Source organism: Ruditapes philippinarum, unplaced genomic scaffold, assembly GCF_026571515.1.
Source record: "Ruditapes philippinarum isolate M1 unplaced genomic scaffold, ASM2657151v2 ctg7035_1_1_1_1, whole genome shotgun sequence".
NCBI lineage: Eukaryota > Metazoa > Mollusca > Bivalvia > Venerida > Veneridae > Ruditapes > Ruditapes philippinarum.
Window position 1 is genome coordinate 70,024 of NW_026851687.1, and position 25,447 is coordinate 95,470.

Below are 25,447 nucleotides of genomic sequence, written 5' to 3' on the forward strand. Positions count from 1 at the left end.
AAAAATGTTTTGCCATAATAATAGCAAAGTGTACTCAAATTAGTTGTTTAAGAAGTCCGTCATTAAAACATGGAATTCTTGTGAATGCATGTAAATGTATTTGTAGTTACAATTAATTTTAAGATGTTGTCATCAAAGCGTCCGGAAAACGGGAACAAAACATGAGCATTTATCAAGAATTCGGATTGTCCAGGAATACGTTATACGACAAAAAAGCTACTCGAGTAATATCTAGTTAGTTGAACAAAAATCCGCGAGTGGCCTAGTAGACAGCGAAAGATAACACAGGTCATTTGCGGAATGGAAGACTGCGAATGTTCTTCGTCGCTGTGTCGATTACCATAAGTCATAAGTGCTTGGTCGAAGTTTTCACGGGATATTTTAAAACAAAATTGTTACCGAAAAAATGCATTTATAAGTTTAATAATATTTTATTGCTCTTTGAATACAATTTATAATATTATTTCCACAAAACAAATTTTTTTAACAAAGGGCAAAAGGGTTGAACAACAAGTTCTAGCAACATTAGTAACTGTCCTTCCCTTAAGCATTATAAGATATAGAAACGAAAACATGTTAAAACACTATACACATGAGCAATTACAAATATTAAGGCGGAAACAAAAACAAAGTAGCAAATAGATTTCGACATCAAAATTAAGAGAAAAAAAAACACACAAAAAAAAACATTTGCTTATCAATTTTTAAATAAAAAAAATAAAAGTAATTTTCCTGCACTTGCAGTATGTGATGGTTTGTATGGCTGTCAAAATATGTCATTTATAAGGGGAATTAAAAGAATTAATATTGGAACAACGATTGTTATTTTTACATGTACTTATTTCTTATTATCTAAATCTATGTGAATTTTTTATATATTTTTGAACTTCATGAAATAAAAAAGAGTTTTCATCGACTGATAAATTTTCTTTTCCATAAAGGAGAGTACTTGTACTTAATGGATGAAAAGGGCGAGTGGAAGTGAAAAGTTGGAGTCTTTGAACACCAAAACGTTTACAGTTAAAAACGAAATGTTCAGCATCATTCTGAATTTAGTTGGTGGGTCCGGTCTGCCTTAAAAAATGAATTGATAGAAATGCTGATTATCTTGCGCTACTTATTCTTCTACTGTTCGCCTATGATATGACAATAATAGATAAAACACCAAGTGAAGTATAAAATCATTTTGATAATTAAATCCGTATTGTAATAATTAATACTTGAATATAGCGACAACAAAAATTGTAGTATTCAGGAAAAAGGGTTATTACAAAATGAATATTGGACCTTCTCTGAGCAAGTTATTGAAGTTGTGAACGACATTAAGTATCTTTGCACTGTCATTAACTATATTAGTGATTTTGTTGTAAATCAATCACATTTGATTGGTAAAGCTTGTAAAGCAATGAACATATTGTTGTGTAAATGTAATGAATTCGATCTGAAACCAAAACTATTATAACATTTGTTTGACTCCTTTGAATAACGTATATTGAATGATGTTTCTAAAAAGGGAAATTCAAAGTCTAACGAGGAAAAACGCCATAAAAGTCATAAAAAGTACACGGCCGAAGTAAAACTGACTACCTTGGATATGTTATTTCTAAGTTTTCGATACATATCGAAAAGTTAGCAATGCTTGTTTAACAATGACACGATAATTTCATATAGCGTTTTATAATCATAAAAAATAAATTATTACCATATTGATATTGGTGTCTTTTCAAAGTAAACTTATAGGATCAAAAATCTTATTGTTGGTCTAGTTAATTTTGAGAAAATATATTTTGTAAAGTAAAGCTCAGTAAGTATTTATGTAAAATAAGCTGTTCACTAGAAAATGTAATGAGAACTAAATACAGTGTAAAATGTTTTGTGGAAGTAAGTTGGTTAAATAGATCTTAAAAACACATTAGGACTAAGAAATAATATGTTTCTTTTTCGAAAGGACAAAGCATTAGTTTTAGAAAGTTTAAATAATTGCATTTTATATATTTTTAGCTTTTATATATGGTTAACACCCAAAGAAAGTAGGGATGAATACAAAACTGTTTTATCATAATAATAGCAAAGTCTTATCAAATTAATATTTTTAAGTTTCACAATAATAATTAATCACTAGGACTAAATGCCAATAGCAATATAGGCAAAAGATAGGTTAGCTTATTTGAATATTATTCGGAAACTTTAAATGATATTTAAAAATAAATGAAAGCATTCTTGAGGCATATTTGGCCTTTAAATATTTGAGCAAAATACCAAGACAAGTAAAGAAGTATCTTGTACAAAATATTTTAGAACTTCCGTTTAAATTTTGTTTTAAAACAAAACCTAGCCTTTATTTTTTTATTTAGAACTCCCCCTTATTTTTTAGAAAGATGAGAAATTTCTTTTACATTTGTTTCCTTTTTAGAACTTCCAATGAGATTCCCTGATTTGATTTCAACTTGTAATTTTAAAATTTATATTAAGTAATGCTAGCGTTTATGCCAAATTAGGCGGATATCAATTGTACGTTAATAGATATGCTAGAACATAAATTAGATTTGTTAAATATTGTTAATACGAATAATATTATTTTGATAGCAGTTTAAAACGACGCCGTTGCAGATAGTAATAAGTGCTGTCAAATATTATGAGATAATAGCTTCTAATATATTTTTATTCATAATGAGGCAGTATTTATAACAATTTCAAAAAAAACAACATAACAATCATTTGACCTTTCGACAAGGAATCAACTTCTGTTGTTTTTTTTTTCATTTTGCTTAAATTAAGTTGTTATTCACTCAGAATTCAAACTGGTAGACACGCTAGAAATAATACCCGAAGAGAGCAAAAGTGCTGTTTGTGTTATCAATCATGTTATACTGAAGATGAAATCAATTTGATTTGCGTTTGTTAATTTTGCTACAATGTATTAAAATATTATTTATTGCGGTAAGCAGATTTAGTTATAACAACTTCTGGAGAGACTTGTCAAATTTTGAGCGAAAACAGCCAAATTACTAACTCTGATTTTCTGCTGCGCAGTACAAAAAAGTTCTCAAAATATAACAACAAATTACCAATGATTCGAAGATTTTTCATGTGCTTTGCCATTATATCATAATGTTATTTTATGTGATTTTGATTACTCGAATGAGATTGTGTGAAAATTTGTTTTTGAAAATATTAACATATGCTTGCATAATTACGCCCGATGTTACTTCGCTGAATTCCGTGAACAATCCAAACTACTCGCAGCGGTTATTTCCCTTTATCAATACAGTCTACGCCGACGAATTAAGGGGAGATCACTGCATGGAGATTGTGAACAATCGTGTTTTCGCAATTTCGTGAGATTAGGTCGTAAAAAGTACAAGTGTTTATTCATTTTGCTTTAGGGTTAACTTATACAAACTAGACCTATCACTGAAGGTGATTAATACCCCCACCAGCAACTTTTTGAAAAATAAGTAGTCTGAAGAAAAATTTCAACACAAACTATCAACTGTGTACAAAGAAATATTTCAATTAATTGTAATCCCAACTGGGGTCTCCAAATAAGCTTGCTTTTCACAAAGTTTGATTACAATATCTCATTCCTAACTCTAGTTATTGTCCGGAAACCATTTTTCTATTTTAAGGAATGGTGACCTTGACCTTGACCCCAGGGGGTCCAAATGCAATACCAACCCAGGTCTTCATATAAGCTTGCTTATAATACACCAAGTTTGATAACAATATCTCATTCCTAACTCTAGTTATTGTCCGGAAACCATTTTTCTATTTTTAGTAACGGTGACCTTGACCTTGACCCAAGGGGGTCCAAATGCAATACCAACCCAGGTCTTCATATAAGCTTGCTATACACCAAGTTTGATAACAATATCTCATTCCTAACTCTAGTTATTGTCCGGAAACCATTTTTCTATTTTTAGTAACAGTGACCTTGACCTTGACCCCAGGGGGTCCAAATACAATAACAACCCAGGTCTTCATATAAGCTTGCTATACACCAAGTTTGATTACAATATCTCATTCCTAACTCAAGTTATTGTCCGGAAACCATTTTTCTATTTTTAGTAACCATGACCTTGACCTTGACCCCAGGGGGCCTAAATGCAATACCAACCCAGGTCTTCATATAAGCTTGCTATACGCAAAGTTTGATAACAATATCTCATTCCTAACTCTAGTTATTGTCCGGAAACCATTTTTCTATTTTTAATAACGGTGACCTTGACCTTGACCCCAGGGGGTCCAAATGCAATACCAACCGGAGTTTCCACATAAGGTTGCTATATACCAAGTTTGATTACAATACCTCATTCCAAACTCTAGTTATCGTCCGGAAACCATGATGTGGACCGACCGACGGACGGACGGACCGACCGACCGACCGACCGACAAGCTGACTCCTATATACCCCCCCTAAACTTCGTTTGTGGGGGTATAATAAATATATGTCAATTATTTCTAGTTGCAATATTGTCAAATACAATGTTATTAATTATCATAAGGAAGAAAGAAAGAGAGACAATAAACAAATACGAATATCATCTATGTGTAATTAGTATGTAGATTTTGTTCTGGTTAGTCTAGCTAGTTAAGCAATTTTTGTGCATGTAATGGGTCAGATATTTGTTATTCCATTGTGTCAAATGATTATTTCTTGAATTGTTCAAATCAATATTAATTTATGGAAAACAATAAAAATGGAGAGAACTAGTCTGCACATCCGCAAACAGGTCTTCCCCAAAATAGCAATGTCAAGGAAGGAACTGGTAAGTGGGAGAATAGTCTGACTATCTATGCTTTACAATTCTGGGGTTTACCGCATACAACACTCAGTGCTTTGGTTAATAATATTACTATAATAATCCTACAGTTTACATATAATGCAGTAACTGAAATTATAAATATGTCAAAATCGTTTAAAGAAACATTAATTATTGGAAATGCACTGCCGGTAGAAGAATCATAACACTTTTACTTGTGGTAAACTCGTCGATGTCTATATTTAAGACTGAGTAAAGAATTATGTTTTGTTCTGTTCTTGTATTGCATACTTCGGAAAATAATTAAACAAATCAAAACCAAAGTTTTTATTTAATGTACTTATAATAAAAACAATCAATTCGTTTACGTTTTGATACAAATTATTTTCCGGATAATCACTCGTATATGTAAACATTTATGTTCTTGAAGGCGAATGTGTGTAGACACTTTGAAAAAAAAAGTTCAGTTGTACAATATATCTTGCAACTAGCAAAACATACACCAACTATTCATGAACAATATCTATGTATTATGATCAAATTTGAAAATTATTAATTTAAAGGCCTCCGTTACAATAGTACGAACAAACAAAACGAGTTTAACTGGCCATGCTTACCTGTTGTTCTATATTTAGCATGGCATGACGCTGACCATCCTTTTCTATTCCTTGCTTTTATCTCTATATTATACCATTTACCAGGTGTCAAATCTTTGCACGTATATGACCAAATGTTTCCACGTTTACAGGTAGAATTGACCTCCTGCTCATTTCCGTAGACGTTAACATAAAATGTTTGTTTACAACCACCGTCAAATCCCTCTGTCCATTGAACTGTAATATTAGTATCTGTGATGCCATTTTCTGCATCTGTCAAGTCTTTTGGTGGGTCTGGTGGGTCTGTATCACCTTCAGAGATTTATTGAAAAACATTTTGATGATCTTTAGTTATAAATAAATAATTAAACAGCCAAAGGATATGCAAAAACCAACGGTTGTTTTTGGAATGTTTTCTATGCAAATCTGTAGAAAGATGGCGGACAATGTTATTTTTGCTATTAAAAGTCTGGAAAAGAGATTTTAAACAACAATATTACTTAAGTATTAAAATTCAGACTGAGTTAAAATCTAAGTCTGTTTTTTTGAGAGATTGTGTGCAACATCCCTAACGCCCACTTACACCGCCTGTAGCAGTCTTTAACATATACATTGTGAAATCATTAATCCAGAAGGATAAGAAATATATAACAGCACTGATCAACTTAACTCAGCTGCCATCCGCTTGGCACCTGCTATTATGAAGTATTTATGAAGAAATAAAAAAGATTATAATTGGAAATAAATAAATAAATAACAACAACAATAAAGTTTTTTGCATTTTTTTTGTATACGGGCCCAAAATGACGTTAACTTTAGTTAAAAGGTAGTGACGTTATTCGTTTGAAATCAATATTATATCAAACATGTTGCTAGTTAGTAGAAAATGTTTTAAAATATCTGTCTTATGAACATAGATATACATATATCACTTTGTTTTAATTCTAGTATGCAATATCGAATTGGCAAAGTAATTGTTTTACAATGTTGCCAATAATATACGATTTATTAATTCAAAGTTGTATATGCAGGACTCGCAGTAGGATGAGTCCAGAAAACTATATGCTACTATTTAATGTATTGTGATATTTTATGTAGAAGCAAATGTCTCCATTCTATGACATAGAAGAGATATTCCGACCTAAAACAAAATACTGTACCCAAGAATCTAGCATCGGATGTTAAAATACTTGGACTATCAAAAGGTTCTGAATCTTTCGAGTTAAGTAACCAAAGATTCCAGGAGTCAAATCTTTTTTTTTTCATAAACGCATATGTTTTCTGTTATCTGTTTTAGTAAACATTATTTTATATATTAATAAAACGAAAAATGGTTATAACGAAAGGAAATCAATTCCCACGACTTTAACCCTTCTTTATTTATATGCCTCCTAACATGCTTTGGATACAGCGAAACAACTGTTATAACGTAAGGATTCTTAGGTCCCGTGATACATATGTTAACGTAATTCAGCACGGTTATAGCGAAATCGTTTTTTGACAGTACAACAAAGAGAGGACAAGTGATTGCCTACAGGTGTTGGTTATAACATCTCTATTGATCATGCGTTGAAAAGAGGGCTTGATATGTTTTCACAAGTTTTCTCGTGACAAGTTGTAAAAGATATTAAAAAGGCGTTATCACTGTTGTACAGCGTCCACCGGATATAGCCCCTAAAACGCCGAAAACGAAAGTAGAAAGCTGCACAACGAGTACACCCAAGGTAATGTTTTAACTTATTTCTTCATCATAACTTCATCGATTTTTCCAAACTCAACAATATTCTGAAGCTAAATGTTTCTAGTTTTACAGCAATATTTGCTTTTGTCTGCAAATTGAATGCTTTTTGATATATTGGTGATAAATTGTAGCGAATTTGTTGACATTTTTGAACGATGTTGATATTTACCACTAAATCAAGCCCGAATCGCATTTGCTGCATCAAATTCCGCCGTTAATACAAATTGTAGTTATCCCATTACTTGTATTTGAGTTTTCACCCTTCAACTCGAGCTGATTTTGACAAAATTTGCGAAAAACGGCATTGCCTTGTGTACATAGTCTAGCACGGATATGTACGGAGTGTTGATGGAAAAGTGTTAGCGAGTGTACGGGGTGTAGTAGGTAAACGAATGTCATTTTCTGCAAAATGAATTCAGTACCGGAACATATACACGTACGCTGATGAAGAAAACGATCAATGTCGGGAGCAAGGATTATGAAGTGAATGATTTTAATTTTATAAAGGATAATAAAAATGTTTTAATTAATTAAATTATAAACATGTTACGCAGCGTGTATATCAATTGCAGTAGACAGTTTCCGTCCTGCTAGACCACGTTTTATGCGTGACTGTAAGTTAATAGGAATAATGTAAAACTCAAAAGACCACAATTTCAATCCATACTGGTAGAACATTCTATAATTTGTCTTTAACAATATCAAACCATGGTCGAGTTGTGCATTGTGAACTAAACTTGATCTTAACTTGTTATATTGGTTTATTAGTTAACTGGTCTTAAGACTTCATTGAAAAATAAAAATATGTTAATGAGCTTTGGTAAAATCATTAACTACAAAGTGACCGCAGAGTTATGTACAGAACAATGTCGAAAAAAAGCTATTGATGACAAAAATAAGAAAATTCACATTTCTATAAGGAACAATGTACCAAAGGATAGTCCAATCAAGAAAATCATAAAATTTGGCAATCTCAATGAAAATGAATTCTGTACATCTGATCTTTCTTCTCTTCCAGAAATGCTGACATGTATTGGACATATCTCAAGAAGGTAAAACATTTAATTTGCAGAGTTAGTACAGATTCTACCAGCTGTGATTTATTCATTTTAAGACAGTGGTCAGCTAAAGACTATGTACTATACAACAAATTGTAGCAGAGAAACGGTATCTCAGTTCTAAGTCGACTTATAGCTTATACAAGGCGGCTAAAACTGTTTTATAGACAGTGCAAATGCCGTTTTTTAGAAAATGACACTCGTGCATAATCTTTTAAATGTCTGATCAATTATCGACTTCATGTCTTATGTATATGTTAGTTATACATGTATACAACATGTACAAAATGTATATATAAATCCCAATTCGGACCATTTCCATTCAGCGAGTTGTTCAGAAGACTCCTCAACATGTCTTATAAATACCGACAGACACTATTCATCTTATGGTTGTGATGATCTGACAATGAGAATTAAATGTAGTTATATTTTAGACTCAATTATAGTAAAAAGTTAATAATTAAATCATTTACCAAATAACTCTGTATCGTCCTCTAATTTATCCATGTTTAGTCTGAAATGAGATTATTTCCAATTAAAAATAATATAAAAGACTATACTTTAAAAAATATGTGACTGCTAGACACCGTTCAAATCAACTAAACCCTGTACATTAAACTACTACACCCCGTTCACTTGAATTTGTTTTCTTTGCTAGACTCTGTACACAAGGCAATGCCGTTTTTTTGCAAATTTTGTTAAAAGCAGCTCGAATTGAAGGGTGAAAACTCAAATATAAGTAGAGGGATGACTATAGTTTGTGTTAAACAGCGAATTTTGACACAACAAATGCGTTTTTGGCTTGAGTTAGTGGTAAATATCAACATCGTTCTCACATGTCAACAAATACGCTACATTTTATCGCCAAGTGAACAAAAAGTATTCAATTTTCAAACAAAAACAAATATTGCTCTAAAACTAGAATCATTTAGCTTCACAAAATTTTTTAGTTTGGAAAAATCTATGAAGTTATGATGAAGAAATAAGTCAAAACATCACCTTGGCTGTACTCGGTGTGCAGCTTTCTACTTTCGTTTTGGTGTTTTTAGGGGCTATATCCGGTGGACGCTGTACAACAGTGGTTATAATAATTCGATTGTTAAATCAAAAATATGTATATTTGAAAAACGTAAACAAAGACATCATTTTCAATGGTTTATAAATGGTGAACTGCTTGAAGTTGTTGACCATTTTTGCTATTTCGGTGTAAATTTTACATACACTGGTAATATGAAAACTGCTGCTATTACGCTGTCTCAACAAGCTTTGAAAGCATACAATAATTATTGTTTGTTAGGGTTATTCAGTAGAGTACATTTAGATATAAAAACTAAAATGTCACCTTTTGATTTTATGGTGCTACCAATTTTGTTATATAATGCAGAGGTTTGGGGTATTTACGATTGCAAAGAAATAGACAAAATTCATGTTAAATATTGCAAGTATATACTTGGTGTACGTAAGCAAACACCGAATGTTGCTGTGTTTGGTGAGTTAGGAAGATTTCCTCTTTCTGTTATTTCTAATGAAAGAACTCTTAAATTCTGGTTACAAATTATGACAAAACAGGACTCACCAATGAACAACATGTTTGTAGACCAGTGTAATAGAAATGTTGATTGTAATTGGGCAATCAGTATAAAACGCTTGCTAGACAGCTTAGGTTGTAGTGATATTTGGCTTAACTTTAACTTAAATTCTAATTATATGCCAATGTTAAAGCAGCGTCTGCGTGACTAATATATACAGAACTGGAATACTTCTATACATAATATGCCCAAGCTTGATTATTACAGAAAATTTAAAACTTTGTTTTGTTAATATTAAAAATATCTTGATGTATTAACAAAGAGTTTGCTTGTTTCAGACTAGGCTCGCATAACTTAAATATAGAAACTGGGAGATTTTTGAACATTGATAGAAATGATCGCAACTGTAAACTATGTATATATAACTATATTGAATCTGAATAACACTTCCTTTTATGTTGTCCAGTTTATACTGTTATAAGAACCAAATATTTAGGAAATATTTCATGGCCTACTATACAAAAATTTCGACTGTATTGTCCACTAATAACAAAAAGCTTATTCTTAAATGTGCTCACTATGTTCATAATGCATTTAAGTTGAGGCAACAGTCTCTTGAAGATGTAACTGCTTCTTAGTTTTATACTTGTACTCTTTTTTGTTATATATTGTATGATATAATGTTTGTAACTATTTAACTTTTAGTCATATTTGTCATGATAATGGCCAAAGGTAATATTTATTTGTCGATTTGCCAATAAAATGAAATGAATTGTTAAAAGTATAAACATTTCCATGAAATGTGACTTGAGCTGATTTATTTTTAGACCTACGTGTACATGTGTATAACACTTTTTATCATAATTATTTGATTAAAAATGGATAGAGGTTTAAAACGAAAAGCTATTACTTTGGAGACAAAATTTGAAATTTTAAGTGAAGTTCAAAAAGGTTTAAAGAAAAAAGATATCGCAATTCACAATCTGCACAATGTTGAGATCGCCATTGCTGGAATTTTACCATCGAAACAACCCAAGATTAGTGACTTCTTTAGGAAAAACTAACCTAAATTTAACATCGTAAATTATATGTTGATATACTAGTCAGTTCGTATTGACGTAATTTTTTTTGTAATACCATATATTGATTGAGATTATCACCATCATTGATTAAAATCATATCATTATTTTTATTTTTTTATTATCTACTTTATACAATTTCAATAAAGCCAATTTTCTTTTAAATTATTGGATCTTCTTCTATAGCGAAAAATACGTTATATTAAAGTACTTATAACAAAATTTCGTTGTACATGTTGTATGGATACAACGGATTTCGGATATAACGAAGTAATTTGCTAGGTCCCGAGAAATTCGTTATAAGAATGTTTCAATGTACTATTATTCGTACTCACATTTGTGCTTCAATTTGTTTTATCCTTGTGTATATTTTTAGATTATGCATGTGGCATTAGGTCGAATGCATTTTAGATTTAAAGAGGAATACTCAAGCAATTGAATCAATTACAATTTCATTAGATTTTTTTTTTAAATAAGAATCCTTTTCCGATACTTAATCAAAATTATTAAAATTGTAAAACCGATGGAAACAATTGTATTAATGTTCTAAAAATAATTTTGGAAAACAAGTACAATCGACAAACTATGAAATGTTAGCGGTTATATAAATATTTAATTATTATGCTAAAATATATATAAGATTATTTGACATCAATAACAGAGAATACCGAATATTTTTTATGTGTCTTTCTATATCTTCATGCGCATGAAATTAGGGCTCGTCAGCGTTATTTGTGTTCTCGTTTGTTTTTTTGTTTTTTGACAAAATTTATTTGTAACACAATAATGAGTAAATAGACCTATTTTCGTTTGGTTGCCAAATATACACATTCGTTTCACATCATCGAAGATTATATTCTCTGTTTCTGTTAACATCCGAAATCCCGTGGTAGAACTATTTTTAATCCGTCATTTCTCCGTGGTTATAACAAACAAGAGCCGAAGACATTCCAATTGAAAATAATGGCTACGTTTTGGGAAAAGAAGATTTTTTGTAGAATGTTCTAGAATTAGCGGAATATATTTAAGTCAGACCTTTCATCACAACTGAATTGAAATAACTGGAGTTAGCCTCCAAATATTAACGGAGAGACAAGCAATATACAGGATTATTCAGAAGCAATCAAATTGTTAGGAGTAAGAAGTAAAGAAGGCGAAGTCTTTATTCTACAAAAAGATTTCTGTTCCTAGTCAAAGCATTTAATGTACTGATTAGGAGGCTATGACGGCATATGTCAGACTTACAGTTTCTTGCCTTGTTGCTTAAAATGTGCTGCAATTTCAAATATTACCAAAATAAGAAGATCTGTCCATTGCGTCATTTATCCTTACTGTTGTGTTTATCCATCATAAGGTTAATATGGTGGACTTATCATTTTGTTAACAATCCAGAACTTGTCATTACTACATTCCGGACATACAAATTTTAAAGACCTAAACTGTTAAAAGACATGCCAGCAAGTATGACGGCTGTTCATTACAAGATCACAATACCATTTTGCAACTGACTGTTCCTTAAGACTGTTCATCATGCATAAATACTTCTACTTCAAGTGATTTATCATTGTAAGATAATAACAACTGCATGTTATGCAACATTTCTATTGAACATAAAAATAAATCATATTTACTTATAACATAATGGAGATCAATAAAGATTCTGTTATATGACCGAGTATTTATATTTATGCTCTTCGGACAGAAATTTGAGTTGTCTTCTCTCGAAGCAAACCTTGAATGAAATCATAAAACTATTATTCATAGATCTATTTTAAAAGAAGATTATTCCCATTTCATTACTCGTCGCTGACTTTGACGGCTTCAAATATTTATTAAAGCTATGTATTTGTAAAAAAAATACATATCTGCAAAGCGTACTCAAAATTGAATCAATCTAAGTGAAAATTGATCAACACTCGACCAGTTTATTTAAACCTCACTAGCTTGAAATATGTACTGCGGAAAATCCGTTGTTAACAGGGTTTGGGGTAATTACATTGGGTTATCCCTATCGATCATGTACGTCTTACTATTTCCAACAAATGGATGAGAACATTCATTTCTATAAATTGTATAAGAAGGTTTTGTAGAAAAATAAGCCATGTGGAGAAAAAAACAACACATTTTCTGTAACAATATTTCAAGTGTTGTAAAATGAATACGAAATTCCTCTTATGCCGACGATTATTTTTAGAACACAAATATATAAGTTTTTGATTTTATTTATTCAAATTATTGTGAACATTAATCACTTCAGCGGCAAACGTCGTTTTCAAATTGGGGGTTTCATAAAATATGTTGATGAATAATTCAATTTAAGCACGACTTTAAAGCCGCGATTGAAGTCATGCCCGCTGAATTCATACAGTTAGTTTTTTTTCCGATGATCAACTGTAAGTCATTCGTATATACATGCGTTTTACTTTATTGCTTTTTATAAAGCATCTTATTCTTTATTTTTTTCTTTTATTTAGCTGTATCTCAAATTTGAATTTTATTATGCATGAACTATTAAATTATGATGCTTTGACCTAGAGTTGTATTATCTTTCTAAATACACAGTACAGGGTCATTCATTTATTCGAAACTATAATTAGTTTAATGAGATCACAACCGGGTTAACGACTACTAGGTACTTTGGTCATGTTGTTTTTTACTCCAAATATCTAAATATTTCTATTGGGATCAAAAGGAACATAGTTAACTAAAGAACTGGTTGTAGGTCAATTGCATAATATGGCTAAAAGCATTGTAATGCTTTATTGCTAAATGAATGTTGTTGTTTTATAGTTCCCTGACCTGTCTTAGTCTAATTATCAGATTAGTGGATACATTAAGATTTTCACCAAACAAAAGAGCACAGGTTTAAATTTATTGTAATTTAAACAAAAGGTCAGAGTAGGGATCTATCAATTGCCAGACATTTTATGTTGACATTGATTGATACACTATGTGAGATGAAATTATAAGTCTTGTTTGTTTTTGCTAATGTAAATGTATTTTTGTGCTGAAATTTGTAGGAAGGTCCTTACCGGTTTTTGAAGTTAAGAACTGTTTTTCTGCCAAAATGGCTATAAAATGTAATGTTTTCAAACTATCTTTTCATCACCATCAGTTAATTCTTAATAATATTTACTAACAGCTAAATTATAAAGCCGCTTTGTGTGCGTTTTCCGTAGGATGTACTAATTAGTCAGTCTATATACATGATCTATGTCTGTGATGTAAGCGACAGTTTATCATTATTGGTCTTTTTAAAAAGGACGTTTTAGGCACTATTAATGGTTTATAACAACAAAATCACATTGATGAATTAGAGATATTACAATAATCAAAACGACGACGTCCTAGTTAATGACCCGTCATGAAAAGTTGGTCGCTGCGTAGTAATTGGTAATTTGTTTCAAAAATAATAATATAACTTACAGTTTTTTGCCAAATAGATTAAACCTTTATTCAGTACTTTACAATAATGTGTTTTGTTTTTTATTTACTCGATATAGTTGTTAAAAGTATTAGGGTTAAAATATCAGAACTATTTATGACCGACGCCTGACCGTTTTACCACCGCAGTAAACGTAAGAAGCGGTTTTAAAATTTAGAAAACGTCTAAACCAAACGTTTCTCTGGTATTTATAAACATTACAAATAGCAAGTATGATGGTTAAGAATAAAAACATGTTTTAACTTGAAAAGAACGATGATAAGTGATGAGTCAGCTATAAAATAATTAAAATATCAAGGTACTACTTTTTTACCTGATTACCGCGGCAGTAAGATTTGATGAACGGTCTTAACATTGGGGAGGCAAAGCCTCCCCCAAAACGAAACATCTCACTATTACGTAATAGATGAAAGCAGATGTAAGAATGATTGATAATTTGTTTTTAACAAATATTTACAAATATGCAAGATTGCTATAAATTTTATAACTGCTACAGTGATGTTCACAGATATTTAAGAGAAAAAGAAATATACAAGTATGCGAAATATGTAATGAAGAAATCATCCACAGTGAATGTACATTGGACCAGATGCATGTATGTAATATATACAAGGATAAAATACCAGTGTATTAATTATACAAGTACATAAGCGGCAAAATTAAAGACCTCGAGAAATTCATCTCATTGTCGTATAACTGTCTGTTTGATAAACAATTAGACAAACACAAGTGTAGAATGATGTCCTTTAACGCGTTACCATCTGCGGAGAAATGCATTAATGGGTCAGTTATATATAAATGCATACAAATAAATACATGTATGTCCAGTGTATTTACATTCTTGAAAGCAAATAACTGAATGTAAAGTCTTTCAGGATAAAATACCAGTGTTTTAATTTCAGTACATTTCAGTAATTACCAGTACATAAGTGACAGAGATCGCGGATCTATATAGAACTCATTTTTGCATTACAACTGTCTGTTTAATTAGCAAATAAAATTTAAATGAAATTAATGAGATCTAAATATTATTTATAGATCTCTACTCTGACCTTTTATTTGAATTACAATAGAACAAAAAATATTGACATGCAATCTTTTGTTGACTGATATTCTTATTATATCCACCAATCAGATAATTAGAATTAGACAGGTCAGGGATCTACTGTCCAAGGATGATAACTTCAGCCTTTGTTTACATAACAAAGATTAATAACAATGCGAAAAATAGGTAAATCAGACTAAAGCCTAGTAATTATTAAATCGCAACATAAAACTTAATATTTTTTATGCCTTTTTATTTTTTAGGCAGAGCGTCCGTGTAAGTGTTGTATTTCTGATAAACATGTTCGAATCATGTTAGAAACTATTAGATTTGGGTGTTTTATTTCTTGTTTTCTTAAATGTCTTATTTGACCAGTTTTGTATCAATTTATTTGAAATGTATAAAATATAATGTAATGCAATGTTAATGCAATTGATCCATATATTCCAAGTATTAATATTCCATAACCATACTGTGTTTAAAACTGTTTGATATAAAATATAAAAAATAAATAACTTGAAATGTAGTTGTTTTCTTTATAAAGCAGAGAACAAAAATGAAATAAAATAAGAAAAAAAGTAATAGGAATTTAGAAGAACAACATAAATTCAAATGATCATATAAAAGAAAAATAAAAAGGGAAAAACAATTACAACAAACATCAACCATCATAATAAAATGGCAGAACTTTGAACCGACGAGTGCAAATCATTAAAAGTTACAGTGACGTTGATTTACCAACTGAGCAACAACAATGATACACCTTAAAATTATTAGAATTTAAATATATATACTTGTTAATACTTCCAATCTTGGCATACATGCAGACTTAGCATTTAATAAACTTTCCTAAGTAACGTTAAGACCAAATTATCATCCCAGGACAATATGAATTCGTATATAAACATCCGAAATAATGAAACATTGAGTGAAGCCTTATAATAACGCTGAGAATATACGCCTTTTATCTTGAATCTTGATCATACAAAACATAATATTTTATTTCAAAACTCAATAATATCGATAAAACGAAACAGAAAAAAATGTCTGTGTTTGGATTTTAAGCACAGGATCCCCATTTAAACAAAATTTTCCAAGTGCGTGTACTATCACGGCTGTTGCGGCAACGTTATTGACAGGCGATTATTTTATTTTTTTATTTGTTTGGGTCGTCAGGCCAAACAACCAAATAATGGTAGCTAAATTTCAGACTCTGAAGTTGTTAATTTAAAATGCCTAAAGTAGTCCGCTTTTCTGAAGAGGTTACTTCCTTTTATATGTACACAAACGCCGAAACATTCAGGGGAGATCACTGCGTAAAGATGGTCAAATGACAGGCGCATTAATTTTCAAGCAAAGTAGTTCCCGATCGGTAGAAGATTTCTAATATTGTTTTATTCTTTATAGATATACATGCTTATAGTAAGCTCCATGATTATTTACATCTGTGTTAAACAACAGTTAGCGTCGTTTCAAACCCTAATTTAGAATAATATGGTGGTATATATAACTCCACCGTGACCGGGGTTTGCGCGCTCGCTTAGAAACCTAGAGGTCTGGAGTTCAAATCCCAGTTAAGGCAACTCATTTTTTTCAATTTTTTTAAGTCAAATAAACATTGAATTGAATATCAGTGTTGCAATTAGCCTTATAACCAATTTACTACAATTAAAACGCTGGAAAGCATTGGCACTATTCAAAAACGAATTGGTTTATAATCTCACAACCTTCACCCTTCTGACATTCTGAGACCAAGGCAAATTCAGCGCCTTCTGCGCTTTGATTACATACAAGCGTTAAGTTTAAAAACTTGCGGAGAAAAAAAAAACTATTAATATTACATTTACATGACTTACATTTAGTCAGGAACTTAGTTTCGAGCTCTTTTTTTATAAATATTGCCAAAACTTTTTGAAACGCTAGAAAAATTAAATTCGTTTTTTGTATTTATAATAAGAATTATTATTTCGTAATTACGAAATAACATTTCGTTTCCACGAATTGATATTTAGTAATTACGAAATTATATTATATATAGAAATTATATTTCGTTATTATAAATAACATTTGGAAAAAACGAAATTATATTTCGTAATTACGAATTTATATTTCGTAATAACGAAATAATATTTCGTAAAAACAAAAGAATATTTCGTAAAAACGAATAAATATTTCGTAATAACGAATTAATATTTCGTAATTACAAACTATTATTTCGTAATTACGAATTATTATTTCGTAATTGCGAATTATTATTTCGTAAAAAGGAATTAAGTTCCGGGGAAAAATTGGGGAAAAAGTCACCTACGGGTCTCCGTTATTTGACAATTGGGGAAAAAGGTATATTTCGGATTGAGAATGACAAAAACCCTAATCACTTACATATAATAACTTGAGAACCATTCGGCTTATTATCGTAAGGTTGGTCCAGGCTTGTAAATGACCCCTTTGTGAGATTAGTAGGCTTTTTTGTCAAACTTACAATGACCATAAATAAGATTTCGTAGAAACGAATTAATATGTCGTTATTACGAATTAATATTTTTTAAAACAAATCATCATTTTGTAAAAACGAATTAATATTTCGTACAAACGAATAATTATTTCGTAATTACGAAATAACATTTCGTTTTTACGAATTAATATTTCGTAATTACGAAATAGTATTTCGTAAAAACTAGTTAATAGTTCGTCAAATCGAATTAATATTTCGTAATTACGAGTTAATATTTCGTTAAAACGAATTCAAATTTCTTAAAAACGAACTAATATTTCGTAAAAACGAATTTATATTTCGTAATTACGACTTAATATTTTGTAATAACGAAATAATATTTCGTTATTTCGAATTATTGTTTCGTGAAAACGAATTAAATGCCGGGAAAAAAGTGTCGAATATGTCACCTTAGTGGCTCCGTACTTTTGTATATAACTTACAACCTTTTTAAAGGTAAAATCATAATTTGTGTTTAAGAATTTTTTTTCATTGATAAGATAATTTCCTGGGTAATCATGTATAACACTATTTGACTTGTAGTGTTTGTATCTAAAGGAAGTCAAAAGTGTTATTATGAACTAACCTTTATCTAATCTGTAGTACATGATGATAAGGTAAAGTCCAAACAATGGTATGAACAATCTCCAGTTCTTATAGCTCAAGTCTGCAACACAAAATATGTAAAATTCAGTCATCTTATTTGTGCAAATTATAATGATGCTTGCGTTATAAAGTTATTATACATTGTTTAGTACAATACTGAATTTTATTGGATGATTACACAGCAGCGTGTTGCCTATATTGAATGAAGCGCGGAGTCTAACTTAGATACTGTGGGTAATAACGAGTCCAATTGAATTAGTATTATTTACAATGAATGCATCTTTTATTCACACCATTACAATTTTGTCTTAAATGTATTAGTTCATTGTACAGTAAAGATTCGCTATGATATCTGTACACTCTGATAAAGAGAACAAGTAGTTGGAATACAACTCCTCATATTATTGTAACAGTTATTATAATAAAGATTAGATTTCAATATTTTGGATTTGAAAGTTGAACGATGCTAGATGACCTTATATGGAGCTTTTTGATTGGCAAAAATAAAACCAGATGTTAAATTAATAAGAAGAGATACAACGATGATGCATGTTGGGGATTACATTGTGCTAACACTGAAAGTTTAACTGTTACTGAGAGAAATGTATAGAGCTTTGTACTAAATAGTTATAGAACTCACTATTTTTCTAAACGTAATTCAATATATTAAAATGATAAATGATAGCGGTATAACTTTCTTTTAAAATACAATTATTTAATGATGTTGTATTTCAATAATCAGGTGAATTATAATATTGAGGAATCTTATAAATGTTGCGAAAAATGTGATTTTGATAAATGTAAAAAAAATAACATTGATCTAATGAGAAATATAGGTGTTCGTAAATAAAAGATATTGAATGGAAATCTATTTCATGCATAAAAATGAATGATTTTTTCAGTGTACAAAGTTAAATGTCGCATCCCCGACTGACGTTTAAAGTCGCAAACTTGACGCGAAGTGTCGTATAATAAACGCTAAATATCATAATGACCCTAACGGTAACGTTTTTACTAAGGTCAACTTGGACACTTTGAAACAGAAAGATATGCAAAAAGTATTCAAGAAATATACTATTGAATACAATATCTGATGTTATTTAAGCCTTATTTGAAAGAAAAGTATTGGAACCGTTTTAAATTTTGATTTAATTTTCACAACTAGAATAACTATTCTATAAAAACGGAATGAGCGAATGATATGAAATTTTGCCCACAATGTATTGGCAAAGACCGTCATCAAATGGAACATTCATCTCGAAAAGATCTTCCCGGTCTCGTCATGTCAAAAACCTAAGCGAAGTCCCTTTAAAGCAAGAGTAAAAAACTGTTAAGAAAATATATTATGAACCCATTGATGTTTCTATATGAATTATCATTTGTATATCGTCTCCAGACATAAAATTAAACTGTTCCATGTCCCCACTAAATATTTGTTTAAATCACCTCTTTTATAACTGTAAATTCTACACTCACTAAAATCACTAGAAAATCAAAAATTCTATAATTTCTACAAATTACGCAACTTTTGGAGTTCCTGAAACGGTGATGTAATTTTAATATATATTAACGGTGATGTAATTTTAATATATATATATATATTTCATTACCAAAAGCATGAAATGACACAACATTATTATATTATCTACGAAAAACAAACAAAGTTTAACTTTATTTAAAAGAAACTACATCAACAAAAGCAGGATAAAACTTACTAACGATATTATTAATCGAGCTTTTTTTCACAACAGATGTTTTAGCCAAGGAAATAGGAAAAAAGAATACTATCAAGTATGTATTTCGTCGATAGACAAAAAAGTCAAGCAACTTTTAAGTTATTCTTTGAGCGTAATTTTGCTGCTCATTGAGAATCATGTACCAAAAAGATTTAATCATTTCCAAATACTAATCAATAGCATTTTCAATGTCTGATATTTATTTCGACACTGATTACAAACATTAAGGGTTTCCCTGATATATTTAGAAAATATGATAATTTCCGCGCACTTCAAAATGCAATATTTGTGTGAAAATTACACTCAAAAAAGTATTCGATGCCTTTAAATCTTTCTTGGGACACATTTTCAACATGCACTTGAATCTTTTAAAATAAAGATGTTAAGTGTTTACTTTCCCATGACATGCAAAATTTAGCGAAAACAATGGACATATAACGGTCCTGATTTTTCGTGCGATATTTTGCGTAAAAAGGGCGATATATATTAACCGCTCGACGACTGCAAAATCCAGTGTTCTTTCGGACATTTTGCGTTAGTCTTGCGACATAAAATGTATAGTGCGACATTTAGCTTCGGTGCAACATTTAACGCTGCTACATATAGTGTAGTTGAAAAGTGGAAAAAATTCACCTACCTTTGAGTAGTTTATTTGATAAATTCTGTTTGCAATAAATAACAAGTGCAGCTATATAAGATATAAGCGTCAAACCACCAACATTACCAAGTATGGTGATGATGATGATACACCAATATATTTTGTCAAACCAACACCAACATGGGTTTTCCGTCGAGCTCGATCGTACTGTAAATATATATCAATCATATATGTATGTACAACATAACGATATCATGTATGATTATATTCTATGTTACAACACAAGAGTTCAAGAGTTTATTTCAAAGTACATTTGAGCAATATGCCCATGCATACACAGTACATATAACAAAGCATACAATACAATCAAATGGTCAATATCACAACTTTATAAAACATAATTATGTCATTAAGTTACACAGTATTTGTAGCATTCAGAAAACGTTTACTATAAATAGAATATACTATCGACATGTCTCAATTCATATACTGGTAAATAAATACTAGAACAGATACCATCCTATTAATAAGGAAGTAAATCACAAAGCAAAACGAAAATAAGTGTATGTAAGAAACAGTGATACAGCGTTTGGGACAAACTTTTGATTAACTGTAAAGAATAGTGTTTCGAACATCGAAAGCTTTAAATATATACATTGATAAGTTTCTAATTTCTATTTCATTTTCTGAATTCATCAATGTTACAAATTAAGGTATATTTGGTCTTTTTCAAAAGTGTTTTTTTATATATTTGTTTCGTAATTCATTAAATAGAGAACATTCTAAAATAAAGTGAAATACATCTTCCAAAATAAAACAAGTTTTACATTTCCTATCATCAAAAGGTATAGCACTAGGTTTATTCCACCTGCCGGTTTCAATCTCGAGTCTATGTGAAGAAACTCTTAGCCGGGACAGAGCAATTCTAAATTTTTCAATATTAATACAGTTTAGATACTTTTGAAATTTAAAATCTGCAAATATTACATATGTACGAGCTTCAGTTGCGTTATTTATTTCTGAAAACCAATTTTGGATAAAAACATCATTTACTCTTTGTTTTACTAAACTAATAAATACATCTACATTGCCTACACCGTGAGATAACCATACATCATTAAAACCAAGCGACTGTAATAAATTTTTAACACTTCTAACCCATGTTTTTTTGTTAGGTCTTACCTGTAACTCTCTGTACAATAAATCATAAAACATTTTAACATATTTTATATCTTCAAGCTGTATAATTTTAAGAAGCCAGTATTTTGTTACACTTACAATTATTCTGCATTTCAAATTTGTTCTACCTAATTCTCTATAAATGAAATTGTTCTGAGTTTGTAGTCTGGCGCCCAACATTGTTTTACAAATGCACTTTTTCTAATTTACAACAGTCATATATACCGCTTACCTCTGAAGCATAGTTCAAAATTGGTGAGATCAATTTATCAAAAAGACCTAGTTTATGTTTCACAGTTATACATGGGAATTTAATCAAATCTAGTTGTAATTTATATAATGCCTTCAAAACCTGACCAGTCAAGGTTTCAAAAGAAGTATTAAAAGATCCACCAGTTGTAAAGACTACTCATAAATAAGTAAATTTTCGGCAATTTCTAAATTTTCTCCTTTATATACGAATGGAATGTTATGTCTTAGTCTGCCTTTTCTGAAAATCATTATTTTAGTTTTCTTAATATTTACAGTTAATCTCCAATTATCACAATTATTCTCCAATAACAATAAACCTTTATGTAAGCCTTCTTCTGTTTCAGAGAGAATAACGATGTAATCTGCATATAAAAGTAAAAACAACTTTAAGAAACCTAACTTAACTCCTTCAAATTTATTCATAATAAAATATTCTTCTATGTCATTAAGATAAATCGCGAACAAAAAAGGTGATAAAGACTCTCCTTGTGGGGCGGCTAACACACATGAAAATTCTTCACTCAAAACATTTTGATATTTTATTCTTGATCTTACACTTTCGTACATTGATTTAATAACGTCTAGCATTTTACCTCTTGCACCATATTTAATTAATTTTAACCATATAATATCTCTTCTAACTAAATAGTCAAAAGCCTTAGTAAAATAAAAAAAAACGCAGCATATGGTTTCTCATTGTTATTCAACATATACGTAATAAGGCCGTGCAAAACAAAAATGTTATCCATGGTTCCCATTTGTTGTCTAAAACCGAACTGAGGTTCAATGTAAACGTGATATTTTTCTACCCAAGTATTTAATCTATCATTTAAATTTTTTGTAAATAATATACCAAAAGAACTTATAGTTACTTGGGACATTAATGTCACCTTTTTTATGAAGTTGTACTATAAAGCCTTCTGTCCACTGTTCCGGAAAGTAACCTAAATCAAATAGTTTATAAAAAGATTATTTAGAGTATTAACAAAATGAGTTGAACAGAAACCGTATTTTAAAAAAACATTTAATAAGTAGCCGGAACCTGCTGATTACCCAGAATTTACGTTTTTTCATGCTTTTATTATTTACAGATAACTAACAATATTATTATTACTATCATTTTTATTATTATTATTATTATTATTATTATTATTATTATTATACACTTTAATGTATAGCTTTATTCAAATGCAAATAACTGAAAATATCCAAAATTTTAAGAACACTAACTTAATAATCTTTATACAACATTTTATACAATTGTTTCCCATATTGACAAACCTGACAAAAACTTCAGTATAATTCTAACAGAAAGTTAAACGAACTTAGCAGTCGCAGTTGGTATCACTGGCAAAACGCCAACTAAATATTCGTTTTTTGTTGTTGTTGTTTTTTTAGATTTATATTATTTTCAGAGCAATATCTTTATCAAGAATAATAAGAAAAGAATGTAAGGACAACTTAATAAGTTAAAATATCTTTCGGTCATTATGTCAAGTTTACTTTTATTTTATTTTCTCTCTTTCTAATCTTATTTGAACAAAACACATACCATATATACACCTGGGAAATAAGTTAAGCATACACAAGCAACTTAAAATTGGTTGTGACTAAAAGCAATGTCATGACTTCTTAACTGAGCTAAGAAATAGTAATTTGATAAGTAGCGATACAACTTTAGTAATCATAAACCAGTTAATTTTTGAGTTCAGTTTATTCTTTACCAAAGTATTGAAGCATAAGCAAATGTGTTGCTTTTTACCAAAAAAAAAGAGTTTATAAGTAAGGTGTTATGGAGCGTGAACAAAACATTAAGTGGTGGATATTTTTGGTATCTGTAGACGATTACGCAAACTAAAATGACATTATTTAGCCAAAATTTTAATAACTTGTTTAGTGGCCACGTGCCCGGATGAAAGCCTCAACCCTTCTTCTCATATCAGTAAGGCGTCTAATGCGATTTTGAGGTAAATTTTTGCATTCTTGGTGCAGAGCTTGTTCCAGTTGTTGCAGGTTAACTACAGGTGGTTCGTATAATTGCCAAAATTCAATTCAAAATATCAGTCGTGGTGGTGCAAACATTGAGGCAACATATGTGATAAGACCGTCATCACGTGATATGTGTGAAGGCAGTGGTTACTGGCCGTAGCGTAACCAGTGCGCGGAGTTTGCGACATTCGATGACCTAACGTAATGGCAGTGCATACAGGACAATAATCTTACATGATGGCCTGATTGCTTCAATTTGGTGGTTTTGGGCTTTCTTTAGGGATTCTTATTTTCTCTATTTTATCGCCACATCAGCGTTGTTTGTGCCGTGTGGAGGCTGTTAAATGTCGCCCAGTTCATTCAATCAGATATGTTATTTTTCCGATCCTTACAGATCGTTTAGCACGACATTATTGTTGTGATTGTGGTAGTTTTAGTTTTAATTTTTTGACATTATCTAGTTAGGTAGTATCAATATTCCTTCTTGAATAATGTTGAATTATCCTTAGGACATGTTGCCTGCTTTTTATCTTTGTCTTGTTACGTCTTATCTGTGATATGCAGGCTTTATAACCTCTGATCCCCTTTCAAATTCCATTTTATTTAGTTGCACCCATTGTTTTCTCGTTTAGGGCACACGCTTTCTATTACTTGGGGACCATACGACGCTTTTCATGGAATGACACGGAAATGTCACATTGAAGGTTCCATGATAACTGCTGTATGAACACATCTGTGGATGTTTCTTAAATTTAAAATTTTACCATTTCATGTTTAAATGTTGAATTCTGCTTAAGCCGGTGCTGGGGGGGGGGCGTGTACGGTAGATTGCACGTTACAGTACCGTCCATGAACAGTTTCATTCACACCGAGCCTGCAACATTTTCAATTTTATCGTTTTAAGCTTTGAAATTCTTTAGGAATTCTTATTTCTCTATTTACGCTTGTTGGACAGGATATATACATTTAGATTGAACGTTTCCTGCAAATTTTGTGAGTGAAACCTTTTTATTTGATCTTTTTTCAATTTTACCAGCAGAATGGGCCAATTTTTTAACACAAGTTAACATAAGAGGGTAAATATACCTTTTTGGTGCATTGGCATCTAAAAATAACCCTTAGATTTATTAAACCCCTCACTCTGTTGACTCTGGCTTAAAACTTGTCTGCTTCTACAGATGCTATTCGGAACTCCTTCGTCTCGTTGTCACTATTTCGTATAATGAAACCATTGCTTATGCGATGCTAATCACGTGATCGTGCGATGTCAGTTGTTAATTGTGTGTTTGATAATGAAATTACTTTGCCGTCATTAAAGCTGTTTTTACATTACCCGC

The 25,447-nt window shown here is 30.6% G+C and overlaps 1 protein-coding gene across 1 annotated transcript in view; it reads right to left on the reverse strand.

The window, feature by feature from the left end:
- LOC132736983 (protein sidekick-1-like) overlaps positions 1-23,065 on the reverse strand; it is a gene marked incomplete at its 5' end in the record, with an annotated part of 31,287 nt that extends 8,222 nt beyond the window's left edge. Inside the window, 5 exons of the mRNA XM_060724212.1 lie at positions 5,381-5,671; positions 18,337-18,417; positions 21,873-21,882; positions 22,395-22,483; positions 22,994-23,065. Of these exons, the coding sequence (XP_060580195.1) occupies positions 5,381-5,671; positions 18,337-18,417; positions 21,873-21,882; positions 22,395-22,483; positions 22,994-23,065 (543 nt within the window). The remainder of the gene's footprint in view (positions 1-5,380; positions 5,672-18,336; positions 18,418-21,872; positions 21,883-22,394; positions 22,484-22,993) is intronic.
- Between the last annotated feature and the right edge of the window lie 2,382 nt (positions 23,066-25,447).